Source organism: Beta vulgaris, chromosome 8 (assembly GCF_026745355.1).
Source record: "Beta vulgaris subsp. vulgaris cultivar EL10 chromosome 8, EL10.2, whole genome shotgun sequence".
Lineage (NCBI taxonomy): Eukaryota > Viridiplantae > Streptophyta > Magnoliopsida > Caryophyllales > Amaranthaceae > Beta > Beta vulgaris.
Genome location: NC_079209.1, coordinates 30,009,092 through 30,026,907, shown reverse-complemented (window position 1 = coordinate 30,026,907; position 17,816 = coordinate 30,009,092). Strand labels below are relative to the sequence as shown.

The window sequence follows — 17,816 nt, the reverse complement described above, 5'->3', positions numbered from 1 at the left end:
ATTCCTATGCCTATAGTTTTTCCATCAGGGGATCCTTATAATTGCTCTAAAAGAAGCCTAAATGTGTCGCTGAAAATTGGGGAGGCTTCTTTCCTTCCGATCTAATAGAGTTTAATTTATCGAACCTAGACGTTATTTTGTCAATAGATTAGTTTGGGAAGTACAATGCTAAGACAGATTGTGATGCAGAGAAGGTGGAACTGAGAGATCCTTCGGGAAAGAAGGGTGTCATATAGGAGAATACCTCGAGAATCTGGGATTAAAGTGATCAATGCCATACAACGTAAAAGTTATATAGACAAAGGATGGCCTTTATTTATGTGTTCTTTGAGAAGGGTTGAGAATGATCCATTGAGACCTGAGGATGTGCCTATAGTCAGAGAGTTCCAGGATATTTTTCCTAAAGAAATACTTGGTATGCCTCCAAGGGGAGATGTAGAGTTCACTGTTTACCTAGTACATGGAACTGGACCTATCTCCAAAGCCCCATACGGAATGGCTCAAGCAGAAATCAACGATTTGAAAAACCAGTTGGAAGAAATACTCGAGAATAGGTATATTAGATTTAGTATGTCACCATGGGGAGACCCTGTCTTATTTGTGAAGAAGAAGGATGGTAGTTTGACATTGTGTATAGACTACCGTGTGTTGAACAATGTCAATGTGAAAAACAAATATCCATTACCTAAGATAGATGACTTGTTTGACCAACTTTAGGGTGCAGGGATGTTCTCGAAAATAGGCTTATGGTCAGTTTACCATCAATTGACGATTTCTTATCAAGATATACCTAAGATTGCCTTCAGGACTAGATATGGACACTATGAGTTTACCGTCATGCCTTTTGGGTTAACCAATGCACCTACTATTTTCATGGATCTCATGAATAGGATTTTTTGACCCTACCGTGATAAATTTGTAGTCGTATTCATAGAGGACATATTGAACTATTCAAGGAGCAAGGAGGAACATGAGGGTCATTTGAGGCTTATTTTACAGGCACTTAGGGAAAACCAATTGTATGCAAAGTTTTCAAAGTGTTAATTTTTGTTAGAAAGATCTAGTATCATTTTTGGGTCATTTTGTCTCTAAGGAGGGTGTGCCAGTAGATCCTGCAAAAATAAAAGCTGTGAGTGAATGGCCTACACCAAAGAATGTCACAAACATAAGACGTTTATTGGGTTTAGTCGGTTATTATAGGAGGTTTGTGAAAGACTTTTCAAAAATAGCAAAGTCCATGACCAACTTAATGAAGAAAGACTTTAGGTTTAACTAGAATGAGGACAGTGAGAAAGTCGTTCAAACGCTAAAAGAGAAATTAACTTCAGCACCTGTCCTAACCTTGCCTAATGTGAATGAGGGATATGATGTCTATAGTAATAGGTCAAAGAATGGGTTGGGTTATGTTTTTATGCAAAATGGAAAAGTCATAGCCTATGCGTCGCGTCAACTTAAACCGTATGAGCTACAGTTGGCTACAATTGTTTTTGCCTTAAAATCTGGAGACATTACCTTTACAAGGTAACCTGTCGAATCTTCACCGATCACAAAAGCCTCAAATACATCTTCACCCAGAAAGACCTTAATATGAGACACCGCATATGGTTAGAGCTTATTAAGGACTATGACTTAAACATACAATACCATAAGGGTAAAGCAAATGTTGTCACTGATGCATTAAGTCGCAAATAATCTAGCCATAGCCTGAACACCTTGGTAGTTGCCGACAAACTTTGTGAGTAATTTTCTAAACACCAAATAGAGGTGGTTCATGAAGGGGAAGTAGAAAAGTTGTTGAGTGCCCTAACCATGCAACCGAACCTTCTAGATGAAATAAGAGAGAGTCAGCCTGGGGATATAAAACATGAGCAAGTCAAAGCAAAACTTAAGGAGCACAAAGCAAAAGGGTTTGAAATCCATGAAGATGTGAGTATACGCTGTAGGGGTCCACTACTACAAAAAAGGCCTAGGAAACCAGTTGAAAATGGCTTAGGAAACCGAACTATAACATTTCTCCAATTGACAGGTAAAACCAGTCTCTTAGATAAGTGTATATATAATATGTAAAGAGGTTAGGAGACCATTTAACATTAAAAACCGGTCTCCCTACCTTACCCTGTGAAACCATTTATTGAGCACAACCGGTTTCTTAGGTTTATTATACGTAATTTTTTAATTAAAATGTTATATTATACATACATTATCGTGTATTTGCGCCTCCTTGTATATACGCTTCGCTTTTAATGACAATTTTTTTTAATTTTTTTTACACGTTTGTATAACAATTTATAAATAGCCACATTAATATTATTAAATATAAATTCTTGCTTGCTTTATTCATCATGTCAAAAATATTTGCTATATTGAATTTATATACAAAACCAATTTTATTCAAAACATCAATTTCTTCTAATAATGTCTTAAAATAAAGTTTCTTTAATCTAATGCTAGCTACTAAAACTAAAATTCTAAGATAATCAAATAATATGTACAATTCAAACTTCACCGTCATCTTCAATCTTCATCATCTTGTGTTTGATTGTTTAAATAATTCACCCATATATCTTAGCTCGTTCGTCAATCATCTCTTGGGAATAAGTACTAAGAATTGCTAGAAAGTACTACAAAATAATTTCAGATAATTATAGTTAGAATCAGTATATATATGTATCTCTATTATATAAGACAACACATAGGGGACACCAAAAAATAAGAAAAAAGGAAAAAAACAAAAAGAGAATGGTAAATGCCAAGCATATTTCTCAAAAAAAAAAAAATTAAACCCTAATTTATCTCTAACTCCCACAAACATTTTACACTGCAACATCTTATTCTTCATAATTATATTATTTTCTTGATCTTTTGCAAACAAAAGAGAAACACCACTGACCACGCCAAGGCACCAACAAGAGTTACATATAGTTTTGGCAAATTGATTCTAATAATCCAACCTTTGAGTCGTTCGATCAAAATAATCCAACCTTTTGATTATTATTTAATAATCCGACCTTTTGAAGTTGTATTTGCTCATAATGATCCATGAAACCGGTAACCTGTCGAAGTTGTAAAATTAATTTATTTCCCATATTTCTTTTTTTTTTTTCTCTAACTCCTCCCTCCCTATCTCTCTTCCTCCCCTATACCACCCTTTACTCATCACTTCACCCACCCCCCTCCCCTCCCCTGCCCCCTCCCCCCTCTCCTTTCCCCGACCCCCACAATTAGCACCCCCTCCCCTCCATTGCCCTTCCCAACTCCCAGTGTGAGCACCCCGCCCCCTCCTCTGCCCTCTACCCTACTTTGAGCACCCCACCCCACCCTACTAGCCCCCTCCCCACAACATCTCCTCCCATCCCGCTCCCCTCCCCGCCCCCGATCCCCCTTCGAATCCCTCCCCCACCCTCTCCTCCGCCCCACATCCCCCTTCGAATCCCGCAGCATCGCCTCCCCCCCCCCTCGAATCTATCTCTCTTCTTCTTGCTGATGCCACGCCTCCAATCTTGGGGCAGATTGTGCAAATGGTTTCGTGGTGGTTGGTACTGCGATTGTGTGGTGGTGGTGTAGGTGAAATGGGGGTTGTTGGCAGTGGTGGTGGTGGGGTGGGGTGTTGTTTGGTGGTGTGATGTAAGGTATTGCGATTGTGTGGTGGTGGTGTTGTTTGGGGTGGGGGTGAAATGGGGGTTATTGGCAATGGTGGTGGTGTGGGTGAAATGCGGTTGGCAGTGGTGGTGGAGGGGGTGAGATGCGGTTGGCAGTGATGGTTGGTACTGCGGTTGTGTGGTGGTGGGGGGCATTGTTGGCAGTGGTGGTGGTGGGGTGAAATGGGAGTTATTGGGAGTGGCAGTAGTGGTGGTGGGGGTGGGGTGTTGTTTGGTTATCTTAATTAAGATTAACATTGATTAATTAGATCACAACAAATCAGAGCAAGACACGTGTGCAATTAACCTATTCTAATAGTCACCTACCTGTTTCAACAGGTCACGATGCATTATTTGCAAATTGTCCTCAAAGGTTAGATTATTAAATAATAATGAAAAGGTTGGATTATTTTGAGCGAACTGCCCAAAGGTTGGATTATTAGAATCAATTTTTCCTATACTTTTTAGTATGAAAATCACAAGAGACGACTGAAATTGGAGAACATATATGAGCTAGACATTGAAATTCAAGAATGGCTCAAACGCAAGAACCATCGACGTAAAGCAAACTAGCACCCATCCACATACCACAAGCACAATAAATTGTCAGTCGTCCAATATCACATATCATGATACCACAAGCACAATGCAAGAAAGCATGAATATTCCACTTTACACATATACGTATAAAATGAAGTCACAATATATCACATAGAGCAATCTCACTACAATACAGATAATACATTCTAATTTAAGTTAAAGCATATGAACACAAGAGCAAAAAAAGCTTAAAGTAACCTTTTCAAGCGGACATTACTGAAAAGCTTCCGCGCATCAGCCCTGATAAACATCTTAAAACCACACTGGAGGCAAGCAAAACCAATGGTAAGGACACATCTTCAGGTTTACTTAACAAAACTTCTAGAACAAAAATAAGAAATACTGTAATTTCTATGAGGGGAAAAGATTCATCAGCCCTAGCCATAGAGGAATACCTGTGTATCACAACTCCCAGGACCAACAGCTAAGAGAACAACCAGATGAAATCCTTTCATCAAAAAGTTACGATGCCATTTTCTCTGATTATAAATAGCAAAACGGGATATATTAGTTTTCATTTTGTAAGTCAAAGAACAACTTACAGGGTATGATCAAGCTCGAGGAGCCAAACCACGGCGAGAGCCTTCTCCTCAAGATGAGCTCGAGAACAAAATGCAACAATAGGAATATCAGGTATTTCCAAACCTAAATTACCAGCAACAGCAGCCAATTATAACTCCTTTCCAGCAACTGTACGGATCTGATGGGCAATAAATCAGCTACTCTATGAGCAAGTATGCATCTAATTATTTAATCTCCATCATTCTCTACATTACTTGATCTTAAATTTATATAATTGACACCAACATGGGTTTCAAGTTTCTCCAAATCATTGACCTTTGTCGCTCCATCTACATCCAGCATGAGATGTAATTCACCATGTGAATCAAGCATTATTCCCTGTTACACAATGCTTCCACATAAGTAAAGAGTTGCAATCAATTATTGCTAAATTGCATGCATACAACAAAATTTCTTGAGAAGCATTAAAATACTTCCTAGTAGAAGTTGCTGACTAGCCTGAGTTAACTCACTTTTCTTATAGCTTCTCCCTTGTCATAGTTTCTTCCAAGAAGGAGAACCCTGCCATTGTCCACCTTATACTTTTTGACGAAGTCAAAAGCGACTCTTTTCGTCCCATCAACACGCCCATCATCCAAAATCACCACCTAGCAAGACAATATAAGTATACAATTGTTAAGGACCGCATAAAAAAGATTCTACTTATGTGTATATCACACATTGCTTCTGACAACTACGTTTAAAATAAACTCTTTTTCTTATGCTCAAAGCTATTTTGAGATAAGATAACTTAAACAAAGCTGGACTAACTTAAACAAAGCTGGACAAAAAGACCATAAAAACACATGCGAAATCCCTCACCCAATGCAACATAGACCAAACTTTTCAAATTATTCTAGCATCAAGATCCATGTTATTTGTCAATCCATGAGCTAGAGAGCTCGACTAATACAATTGATATAATGCATCAGAAAGAAATCTAATTGCCAAGTCAAAAGTAAAATATCATGTTACATCCCTTTTCAAAGGGCAAGTATCACCAAACCAAAACATGTAAGATGGAACCACAAATTCCAGTGGCTTATTAAGTCATAACTCATAAGAGATTATCATTTGATCTCAATGACAAAAGAAAAAAAAAATACATTATAGAATAAATGATCACCAGTTCCTTTTCATTATAGATCATAATGGAATGCCCAATTTATTATTTCATCATTTATGCTACAATATCATTATTCATTCTTTCTACTTTTGTACTTGACGGGCATTTAACATTCATCTTTCATTGACTTCTAAACTCGAGCAAAGCCTTTGAACATGAAATAGTCTAATAATCGGAAAAATCAACTCCTACGAAGATCCCCATGCATGCATGTAAAGTTATCTCCACTTTCATTAAATATCGTGCCAATTTGGTACGAACCAATCGATTTATTTGCTAAGAACATCCACATCAAGTTGTGGTCCACTACATTCGGTTTCGTATTGGAGATTTACCACATAGAAGATTTTGTGTTAAGAAAATCTAGATCAAGCTAATAAATCTTCCCAAAGCAAATTCACCACCAATACTCTCCTTTTATTTTAACAAACAACTAATTGTGAACTTTTAATAGAATCAAATGGGTACTCCCTACAAATTTTGATAGAATCAAGTAGCTATTTATCCATTATATTCTACTTTACCCTTTCCTTTATTTTTAACAAACAACTAATTTTCCGTGAAACTACAAAAAAACATCGCATTTCGACGACTTCCTACAAATTTGAATACATTTGATCATAAAATATTTATTCAAATGAAACAACCAATTAACAGAAAATCAACTGAATATCATAAAATCCTAACAAGATCGTAGGAAATTACGACGTAGCTATATTGTTTTGGCCTAATGATGGCAGATTTGATGATGAGCCCACTCTTCCAATGATTGCTATTTTTTATGATATCGAAATGTAATTGTCCAACTTCATTCTCCATTGCTTTAAAACTGCCCAAATTTAGCTCAAACCATTCTTCTATTGGATTCATTAACAAGCTAACTTTCCTAATCATAGGTTTTTCTATACCTGGAACAATCAATCTCAAATTAACTGGATGTTCCCACCCAGATGCTGATTTTGTCAACTTAACAACGTACCCTATCTCATAATTTACACCCGGCCAAAGCTCTGACATCAACAATTTTCCTTGCACATCAAGCCTTAGAAACATTAGAAATAATCTGATTTTAATATAATCAAATGGGTACTTCCCAATATTATCTAGCAAACCCCTCTTAGTGAACTTTTATCCAAAGGAAGTAATGAACCAATCAATCACTCATGAAACCAATTATAGTGGTGACTATCTAGGAGCCAAAGAAAGACTTACTTGATATATGAATATGTTGTTCGCAAAGTTTCCAAAACTTCTCCAGAGTAGAGTAGTAGACTGTTGTGGGCATTATTCCAGAACCTCCAGTGGCATAAAAGATAATCTTGATTTTCTAAATAAGCACCAAATCTCACCAAATATTGTACAAACCTAGTGCATAATATGGCATCCAGTGAGACAATAGTTGAAACCCTTTATAACATAACCACTAAGAAGCAACAACTAAAAGGGCAAGTATAATCTTACTTTGCGAGCAAGTTGAAACCCTAGTTTTGTCTCTCCTCCGGCTTGAGACGACAAAAGAAAATACTTTAGTTGCTTAAATAAAGTAGCATGTTTTGAGAGTAAAGTAGAAACAGAAGCCTCAATTAAAAATTGAGAGCTCGCAACATAGTAGAGACAACAATTTACATGAAGAAACATGTTAGGCACTAAAAAACAGTTATATATGTTAAAGGTAATGGAATTATAATACAATCCAAAATAACATATATCAATTCTATGGTGTTTCACATATATATTTTAATTATTATTTATGATGAATAAACATAGTGTAATATTGCTTTTGTTATTGGAGCCTTCTTGTACAAATACCCATAATTAATACTAATATAGATAAAAGAAGCAAGTGCAGGACATACATTACGTATGTTGGTATCTACATTGTACATGAAACATAAAATATTTCACCAAAAATGTAGCTCATACATCCACATTATAGAGTTGTAGGTCAATGTTACAACAACCTTTGACTACAAATAAGAAGGACCCCCAACATATCTCTCAATCTATTTGGTAAAACATGAATGCTCGATGAACAACAAGAATAATAGAGCAAGTAAGAATCAAGCAGGATCGAAATGTTCCTTGTAAACAATGGGAATCTAAGCATTCTAAGTGGCTAAAGAGTATCTTTACAAAAAGAATAATGGAGGTAGAATTGCAAATAAGAGTAGAAAGAAAACAATAGGAAAGCTAAAAATCATCATGAGAAAATACTAAAACAATAAACCAATACTAAACCAATTATCCACACAAATGTCACAAAGAATACTTCACAAACAAATATGGCAGAAATCGACATTATCCAAGAAAATATTTGCAGCACTTTTGTACATTAGCATAAATAATTGACCAAAAATAAGACAAAATTCAGCATTTGACAGCAAACCGTTGACAAAATCTTCGCCGGATTTTGCGAAAGACTTTAATTTCTCAACAATCGAAGCAACGGGATCCATTTTGAAACCTAACCCTAAAGATAACGATTTGAAGAGGATGAAATGGGAGCTAATTCAGTAGAGAAGTTTTTTAATTTTAATTATTTTGTGACAGAAAGTTGAAAGAGAAGAGAGCTAGAAATGACAAATTTTAATGGAGTTGATGGAGATTGAGAATGGTTAATTAATTGATGGAGATTGATGACATTTGGGAATGAAGAATTCTTGCAAATTGGAATGAAATTTAAGGGTAATTAGGTGGAATTGTGATGGGAAAGAAGAATCTATTAATGGAATTGGGAGAATTTGGATGATTAGGAGTGGTGGTAAACTGATTTGAGGTGGTGTGTACCGCAAAAATATGAGGAGTTGAAGCAAAAAATAATGAGTGAAGGCCATAACACGAACTATTCCGTCCACCTAGGGGGGATAAGTTATATAAGGACCTCAAAAAGATGTTTTGGTGGCCTGAGATGAAGAGGGTAGTAGCTGAGTTTGTTTCCAAATGTCTGACGTGTCAGAAGGTTAAGAGTGAAAGCCAGAGACCACAAGGAAAAATTTAACCTATTCCAACATGAAAGTAGGATTCGATATTCGTGGAATTCGTTGTAGCCTGACCTAGGAGTCGGGGAGGCAATAACACAAGAGTGGACAGACTAACCAAAACCGTGTGGTTCATACCCATGAAAGCCACGTGGAGCATGAAAGCCCTAGCCAAAGCATACGTTAAACATGACATTTCATTGCATGGAGTATCCACAATTATAGTGTCGGATAGGGATTCGTGATTCCTTTTGAATTTCTGGAAAAAGGTCCAAGAAGCATTTGGTAGTGAGCTACTGATGAGTACAACCTTTCACCCTGCTACAAACAATCAAACACAAAGAACCATTCAGACCTTGGAAGACATGTTAAGAGCATGTGTAATAGCTCGATTTTTAATAGTCTTTATTTGAAAGATAAATATATTTATTAAGCTAATTATATTCTAAAAATATTATTTTATTTGAGTTATCGAGTATGAATTTTATTTATCGTTCTTGTAACATATATGTTATATTAATTTTATGGAGTTATTATTATATATTATTTATATATCGCATTTAATAAGTAATTTCTGGATTTGTATATACCCGATTAGGAAACCAAAGTCGGTTTCTCGTACTATTACTTTTCGATGTCGGTTTAAGGAGGTAACCAAAACCCCCTCCCCCTTTTGTTATTTTGTCAGGCCATGAATTAAACCCCAACTCCCTCATCCTTATCTCACCAAAAAGAAGGACACCCCAAACCCCGGAAAAGAAAGTCCAAAACCCTAAATCCGCAATCTCTCTCTCGTCCCCTACTTCCTGCCTCACCGGAATCCGATTGTTTCATCGTCGGTGAAACGCGTTGTCTTAGCCTTGCTACTCGTCGGAGCTGTGCGTGTGGTGCTGCTCGTAAGCCACCACACCGATGTTGTTGTTATTGTCGTGTTCCTCTCTCTTGTGTTGTGGTTCCACCTTCTATTCTGTTTGTTCGTTGATATTATTGTGGTGGCGGTTTTGGTGCCGCCATGGCCTGTCACTACGTCATTGGTGCTCCACCATTGGGTACAGAGGCCTCGAAACCCCCTGTGTCCCTTGTTCTTCGCTGCTCCTAGTAGAGTATAGGTAATCTCATTCAAACTCCTTGATTAGTAATTCAAGCCTAATTTATATTAAGATTATGATTTGGAGTTTAATTATGGAGTATAGTTTAATTAAGAGGAGTTGTGGTGGTTCTTGTTGTGGTGGTTGTTGTTGGTTGTGTTGTTGTATTGCTGTTGTTGTTCTGTTCTTGTTGTAGCTGCGATGTGGTTACCGATGTTGTTATTATGTTGTTGCTGGGATTGTTGGTGGTCGTGATGTGTTGTTATGGTGGTGGTGTTGTGCCACTACTGTTGGGTGGTGGTTGTCTGCAGTGGGTGTTGTTACGTTGTTGTTGCTGTTATTGTTGCTGCGTTGTAACGGTTGTTGTTGAGTTGTTGGATTGAGTCTTAGTTTTAATTTAGATTTATACTCTAATGAATTATTTCTTAGTTGAGTAAGTTTGAATTCGTAGTTATAGTGGTTATGTTTGATGTTAAGTTTAAGAGTTATGAAAATGGGTTTCATTAGGTTTTATTCTGGGATTTAGTTTGATCAGTGTAGTAGGTTGTTTTAAGAAAGGTTCATTAGATTGCTTGATTAGATTAGTTTCTTTAATTGAGATTTTGTGAGAATGGTTAGTAATTAGTCTTGTTAAATTGATATTATTTTGAGGTTAATGTTGGAGGATTGTTATGGAATAGGGATGTTAAAGGTTGATAATTTCTAAATTGGGAATTAGTTATGATTATGTTTTCTAGTTTATATTAGTCTAAGTTTGGTTATTGATTACTGTTGTTGTTATGAGGTGATTGTTGGAGGATGGTCATGGAGTGGAGTACTATTCCGAGATTAAGAAATTGGATTGCGGTTATGTTCAGTAAAAATGTATTTACTCATGCCCATGTGTGTGTGGATCTCTATTCTGTTTTTGATACTTAAGTTCGTACTATGGCCATAGTTTTGAATGTGATGTTGTGAGTTGATTCTGGAAATGTTATTCGATGAATATGCATACGCAATTATTTTGTTGGCTTAGTTTATGAACTGAAAATAGAAAGTGGGAAAGGTGTGGGTGGAGGATGGTTACTCTTTTAACCTGATACGGTCGGCTACGCTCCATAACGAACCTTGGAGGTAGTATTGCTGGGATCCATAGTGAAGTTTGGAGGTAGCGTTTGTCCTTTATTCAAAGCCTGTACTTGCCACTGATTTGTTTAAGAGAGTGAGCTATGCCAGCATTGTAACGAGATGAAAATTATTTGAGAAATAAAATGTTTATAACGGGATGAAGTAAAGGTTACGAGTTTTCCACTCATTTTTGAATTTTGTTTGTTTTGTATTTCTTCTCTGAATTTACAGGTTAGGCATCAAGAGCTCGAGAATGGAAGTGAAGCAAGATTATGATGTCGTCCTAGATTAAGGATTAAGTTTGTATATAGAGGAGTTTATTTAGAATTACTTATAACATAGATTATTCTTTTGCCATTGAATTTGAGATTCAATGACTATGTAATTGAAGTCTTATACAAAGGATTTTGTTTTGTGGGTGCAATAACCCACAGGTCCATGATCATTTTATAGGTTATGCTTCCGCTGCGAGTAAATATTTAATTCGAGATTTATTAAGCGTTGATTGTGATTAGTGAATCTTAAGTGTGTTTAGCTAGCAGCTCAAAAATCGGGTTGTTACAGCATGTGCCTTAGATTACCAGGGATCATGGGAAGACCAATTGGACCTCATAGAGTTCTCATACAACAATAGTTATCATGCTAGTATTAAAATGGCTCCATTTGAAGCATTGTATGGGAGAAAATATCATAGTCCCTTATGTTTGAACGACATTAGTGAGACTATGGTGTTAGGTCCTAAAATGATTCAGGAGATAGTGGATCAAGTGTGGGTCATTCAAGAAAATATTAGGGCTGCAAAGGACAGGCAAAAGTCATATGCGGATCAAAAGCAAAGGGAAGAGAATTATGAAGTTGAAGAAAAAGTGTTGCTTAAGGTGTCCCCTATGAAAGGAGTGACACGATTTGGGAAAAAGGGGAAGCTGAGCCCTAAGTTCATAGGACCATATGAGATTTTGGCAAGAGTAGGCAAAGTAACTTATCGCGTGGAATTGCCCAACAAGTTAGAAAGGGTTCATAACGTGTTTCACGTATCCCAACTCCGAAAATACGTACTTGACGAGTCACATGTCCTAGAACCTGAAAACGTCAAGGTCAATGGAACCTTGTCCTACGAAGACAAATCCATCAAGATCCTAGACCAAAAGGTGCGCAGTACGAGAAATAAGGACGTCAAAATTGTCAAAGTGTTGTGGAGAAATTGAAGAAGCCATATAAGAAGCAGAAGATGTGATGCGTCTGAAGTACCCTGATCTTTTTCAATTCAAGAGGTAGGTGAGTTACGAGGACATAAATTTTCTTTTAAAGGGTGAAGAATGCGATAAAATTTCGCGCTTCCACCCTAAAGTTTGTTAAGTTTGTTAAGTCTTTTAATTATGTGTATTTATTGTTTATGTGACGTGCCAAAGTTAGAAAACGCTTGAGAAATATTAGGACATAGAAGTGCAAAAGATCGTCATTAAGACTGGCTACCTTGAAGTTTCAGGACAAAACTTTTTTTTAAGGGGGGAAGCCTCTAAAACTCCGTATTTTTGGGAGTTACTTTTGTAAATAAGAAAATACAAAGAATATAATTGAAAATATATTAATATCATTTACAAAAAAATATAATATGGTTAAGCCTATAGTTATAACTTAAATATACAACCTACCTTCTATACCTTATTATATTATGGTTTAGTTTATTCAATTTCGAAGTAGATAAAATAACAAATAGGAATTTGATTTGGAAACAGATCCTATTAAACCGAGGTCTACCATGCTATAAATAGGAGAAAAAGAAAGAAAACAAATAACTAAACCATAACTCCTTCAAATCAACCGTTTTTCCTCCATTCTTCCCTCAAAGTTTTCTCTCTCCTCTCTTCTTCTCTATCGTCACTATTCCCCTTCCCTGAATGTCGTCGGCCTTCGACGAGGTCATGTTGTGTGTGTGGCATATGAGACCTTCAAGAATTTACGAGGCCTTCGAGAGTGTGCGAGGAGTGGGTGTTATGCAAGGTGTATCGAGGCGAGTCGAGCGAGGCTGCGTGTGTGTGCGGTGCGAGGATCACGCTGTGCGTCGAGGGTAGAGCCAGTGGAGTGAGAGTGCGAGGCTGCGAGGGGTGCGTCGAGTGCAAAGTGCAGTGCTGGTGTGCGAGTCGCGTGAGTGCGTCGAGGCTCGTGGTGTGTGTGGGAGTTGTGTACCGTGCGTGCAAGCGGTGGTGCGTGGCTAGTGTGCTGCCGGAATTCTTTCACCGGCGATCCGTTCAGTAAAAATATATAAATTTTCTCATTTTAATTTTAAATGAATTTGTAAAATTTAATTTATGTAATTCTAATGTATCTTTGATTAAGTTTGTAATTTGGTTAAGTTTGTAATTTGATTAAGTTGTAATTTGATTAAATTTGTAAATTCTAGCAACTTATAAATTAAGTAAGGAAATCAGATTTACAATTATATTTGTAGTTTTATAGTAATTTTATTATTCAAATATGATTTTATAAGACTGGTACATATTGGGTTAAGTTCTGGTTATTATGAGTAAGTATAATATAAGCTAAGTAAAATCATATTTGCAAACATATTATTTATTAGTTTCCAAAGACGTTAGTGTCAATAAAGTTTATGAGAAAGGAAGTTCAAACAAGAAGATTGGTTTTATTTTATTTCGGAACACTAAGTTTTACATAGTTAGTCAAGCTATTTTTATTTTCATAATATCAAGGTTGTAGCACTGAAATATTTTATTATTCGATAAGATCCCAATTCATAAGCGGGGCGTTTAAATAGTCAGCGTAAGGAACAATTGTAACCTAGAATCATGATAAGGAACAATGAATTATTTTATTGGAACCTAGAATCATGATAAGGAACAATTGTATGATTATGATTGATGAGATTGTTTGGTATCATGAAATGGATTGGAAATCTGTATGTACAACCTGATTGATTGTCTGACTTGTGAATTGGATTGCATTATTATTAGAATGTGTAATTCTATCGCACCACAAGCATTAAATGTATTGGATTGGAATCGTTTGATTTATTGTGTAGGAAGGATGTTACAAGAGCTAAGGAATTAAGCAATGTATCTAAGCAAGAACACTAAATGATTACATGTTTAATGTTATGTGAATGGATAATATTAAGAAAGGATTTTGGCAATAAACTTGTAGTCGGACTCCCTACGAGTAATGAACAATGGGTGGAGTGTGGGACTTGTTCTACACTCCTATGCAGGCCTACTGTGACAACAGTAGTGTCCTTGTAAATTTTGATAACTCAAGTAGGCGAAAGGTTCTGTACAATCTTGGGGGTATGCATACTAAGGTGATGGAAGTGGGATGAAACAAAACCGTATTTGCATCTCATCTAAGACACCATGTTGTCTATTAAGGATTATTAAGCATCTCGTATGACTCTAGTAAGATGACGATGCCCGTTCGCTACCAACTAAATTATAAAAGTAATATATGTAATATTATGTACTATCATATCTAGAAAAAGTTTTCATTGCTTTTATTATGCTTAGTATATTATCTCAATGTTTTAGTACGTACTCAGCATAGTTGATTGTTTGTTATTCGTGTTTGTTGTTGACCTGTGATGAACCATTGATGCTTCAATGGGAAGCAGACTAGGTATGCTGGATTTGCTGCAGGAGAATGGGCATACGAGGAATATTCTCTGGTTCCTAAACTTTTAAATTTTTTGGTTGAACATTATACAACTATTATAATTTACTTAGTTTGTGGTTTGAATGAAAAGGGGTCAATGATGATTCCTGAGTCGTAGTTAACATTTTATTTCCGCTACAGTTTAGTTTTCGTAATAATGTTTTAACTTACTATTTCATTTCAATAAGCCTTGCTTTTCACCGCGGCGGTAATACTCCCAAAGTCGATGCGACGTAGTTTAGACATGTATGGATTTTGGGGATGCTACACATATATAAATCTAAACTATCTTTCTTAATCATAATCTAGTAGAAAAATTGGTTAACCAACTATCGAACAAACTAAAAAAAAATTAATTTATTTTCAATTTTGCAAATAAAAAATTAATTTATTTTATTTTATGTCTACAAGTTGATAGTTTTGTTGATTAAGGAAAGGAATCAATTGTTCATCCGATGATTAGTGAATAATATTATATAATTTATTCATATTTCTTAAGGAAAAACACTATGTTTACGTTAGTAAAGAGAGTTTCAGTATAATAAATTAAAATTCAAGAAGTTAAGCAATGAAGTTATATAATTGATAAGGATGAATTTTCTCTTTATTTTGGTTACTTTGCTATTATGAAGTTTTATAATATTGTTTGAGACAAGCGTGACATATAATTAGTTAGGCACATAATACATATGCTACATTTTTCGCTCATGCTTTATAATAATAATAGATTGTGTTTCGTATTTGATTTTTCTCTTGTCATTTTATCATTTAGATTTTATGAAAATTCATAAGGATTTAATTGTTGTAATTTGGTTGCATGTAAAATATGAAGCTTGGTGGTGAGATCATAATACTTCCTCCATTCTTAAATAAATGGAATGCTTCTCTCTTTTATGTGAGAGCTTGTTCACATATGTGTTTCATTTATTTCAGAACGGATGAGGTATTTGAATCAAAAAAGTTATGAGTTTGAGATGTCTTATGCAAACTTTTTGATGATTTTCTAGTAGAACGTCAAGATGAAGTAAGAACAATAGATTGTATTGCTTAATTCATTTATTTTTTTTGTAAATTTATCCTTGTAATTTTACAACCATTACTTATATCATGGAAAGAACCATATTCAAAGTACAATGAAATAAAATAACAATTCATGTTACGATTATTATTACTTTCTATCATCCCCTCAAAAAAAAAATTATTACTTTCTATCATTAATAAAGAATCAACTTTAATGTACAATATGAATGATACAACACAAGTTAACGTTAACAATTTTGAATAATTCAATAAGAGAGGAACAAATTAGAATAGTGAAGAAAAATTCCCAACTTAGGATTTTTTTTAAATGCCCTATCTATGTTAGATTTCTAATCACTTTGTTCAATCATTTTCAAATTTTTCAAATCGCGCATATTATTATCCTCCGTAGCTTTAGCAATGTCGTATGAAGCATGTAATCCGAAAAACAGGTAGTAAACCATAAGGATTCCAGTCCATATGCCAAATCTTGTAAAAGAATCCTTATCAATTGAGCCCAGTAGAAAGATGTTGATGAAAATAGAAGCTGAAGCCACCCATGGCATTAATGGCACACCCCATATCTTAGGATCTCTAGCTTGTGGTACAAATATCTTTAAAAATGATGTTGATATAAACCAAATAGATGTTGTTATGATATATCCTATCCAATGTGTATCGTTGATGCTCCAGTATATAGAACTTCCAATAGCAGAGCTAAGTATAAGTGCAATGCAACAAAATAATTTGATGCGATTAATATATGAGGTTACATTTGCGTCGTAGTATCTTCGAACTAAGAGAGCCACTGGAACCATCATGAACATAACTAATGTGGAAATTGATAGTAAATTAGAAAGAACAAGAAGGTCGGTGAATAAGGCAATGATAGCAGTAATAATGAGCATTACAACAGTTGCATTAACAGGAGTCCCAAATGTACTATTAACTTGTGCAAACCAGGGAGGCAACATATGGGTTCGAGCAATATGCGTCAAATATCGAGCTTGACCCATAGCATTAACAAGTAACACAGTTGTCATGCCTTTAAGAGCACCAATATCCACAACGTACTTTGCCCATCCGAGCCCGGCTTTTTGAAAAGCAATTGAGAATGGAGCATCAGGATCAAGTTGTGAATAAGGTTGCATAAGGCAAACGGTAATTGCTAATAAGCAATAGGAAACAATTGCAATAACCATAGATCCAATCAGACCAAAGGGAATATCTTCACTCGGATTTTTTGTTTCCTCCGCCATTGTGGAAACAGCATCAAATCCAACAAATGCATAAAATAGAACAGCGGAAGACCGAAATACACCTCTAACACCATATGGTGCAAATGGCTTATAATTTGAAATGTCTGCTTTTGTAAGGCCAACTATAATGATGAAAACTATGACGACCATATGGATGATGGTTGCAAAGAAGTTAACACGAGATGAGACCTTTGTGCTAGTAACAGCCAAGACACAAATTACTGCAACAACAACTACCGCAATTGGATCAAGTTGATTATAATCTTTGCCAAGGCTAGGTGCTGTCACACGAAATTCATCAGGAACGTGATCGCATAATGTAGCAAAATATGATGTCCAAGCTCTAGCTAAGGCTGCACCACCAAGGATGTACTCTAATAAAATGTTTCCTGCAGCTAGAAATGCCATGAAGTCTCCTAATTCAACCTTTAGATATGCAAATGAACCACCTGAAATATAATTTGTGCTTATTATCTCAGATCAATCGTAATCTTTTGCAATTACACTAATATGAAAGAATACTTAACATTTATGTTAATAGTTCAAACCGATTTAATTTTCTTTGGCACTTTTATAAAAGTTATTTTCTCAATAATAAATGGAATTTTTTCTAGTTTGCATTAATTGACGTGTGGTTATATTATAAATTCATAAATTAATACTCTCTTCTTCCCATAATATAGTGCATGTATTCCATTTGGTTATACCACCCGCTCGAAGGCTGGGTACAAGAAACTAAACATCCTAGAAACGAATTCCCCAACATATTGTTGGGATGA

General features: G+C 35.6%; 1 protein-coding gene and 1 pseudogene across 1 annotated transcript; both read right to left on the bottom strand.

Annotated features, from left to right (window-relative positions):
* Positions 1-4,426: 4,426 nt before the first annotated feature.
* LOC104901217 (uncharacterized) lies at positions 4,427-6,978 on the bottom strand (annotated as a pseudogene).
* A 9,136-nt stretch (positions 6,979-16,114) lies between these two features.
* On the bottom strand, positions 16,115-17,478 carry LOC104901185 (cationic amino acid transporter 1). The gene has a single exon (XM_010688736.3). The coding sequence runs from the start codon at positions 17,443-17,445 to the stop codon at positions 16,129-16,131; it is 1,317 nt and encodes a 438-aa protein (XP_010687038.2). The 5' UTR covers positions 17,446-17,478; the 3' UTR covers positions 16,115-16,128.
* Positions 17,479-17,816: the final 338 nt, after the last annotated feature.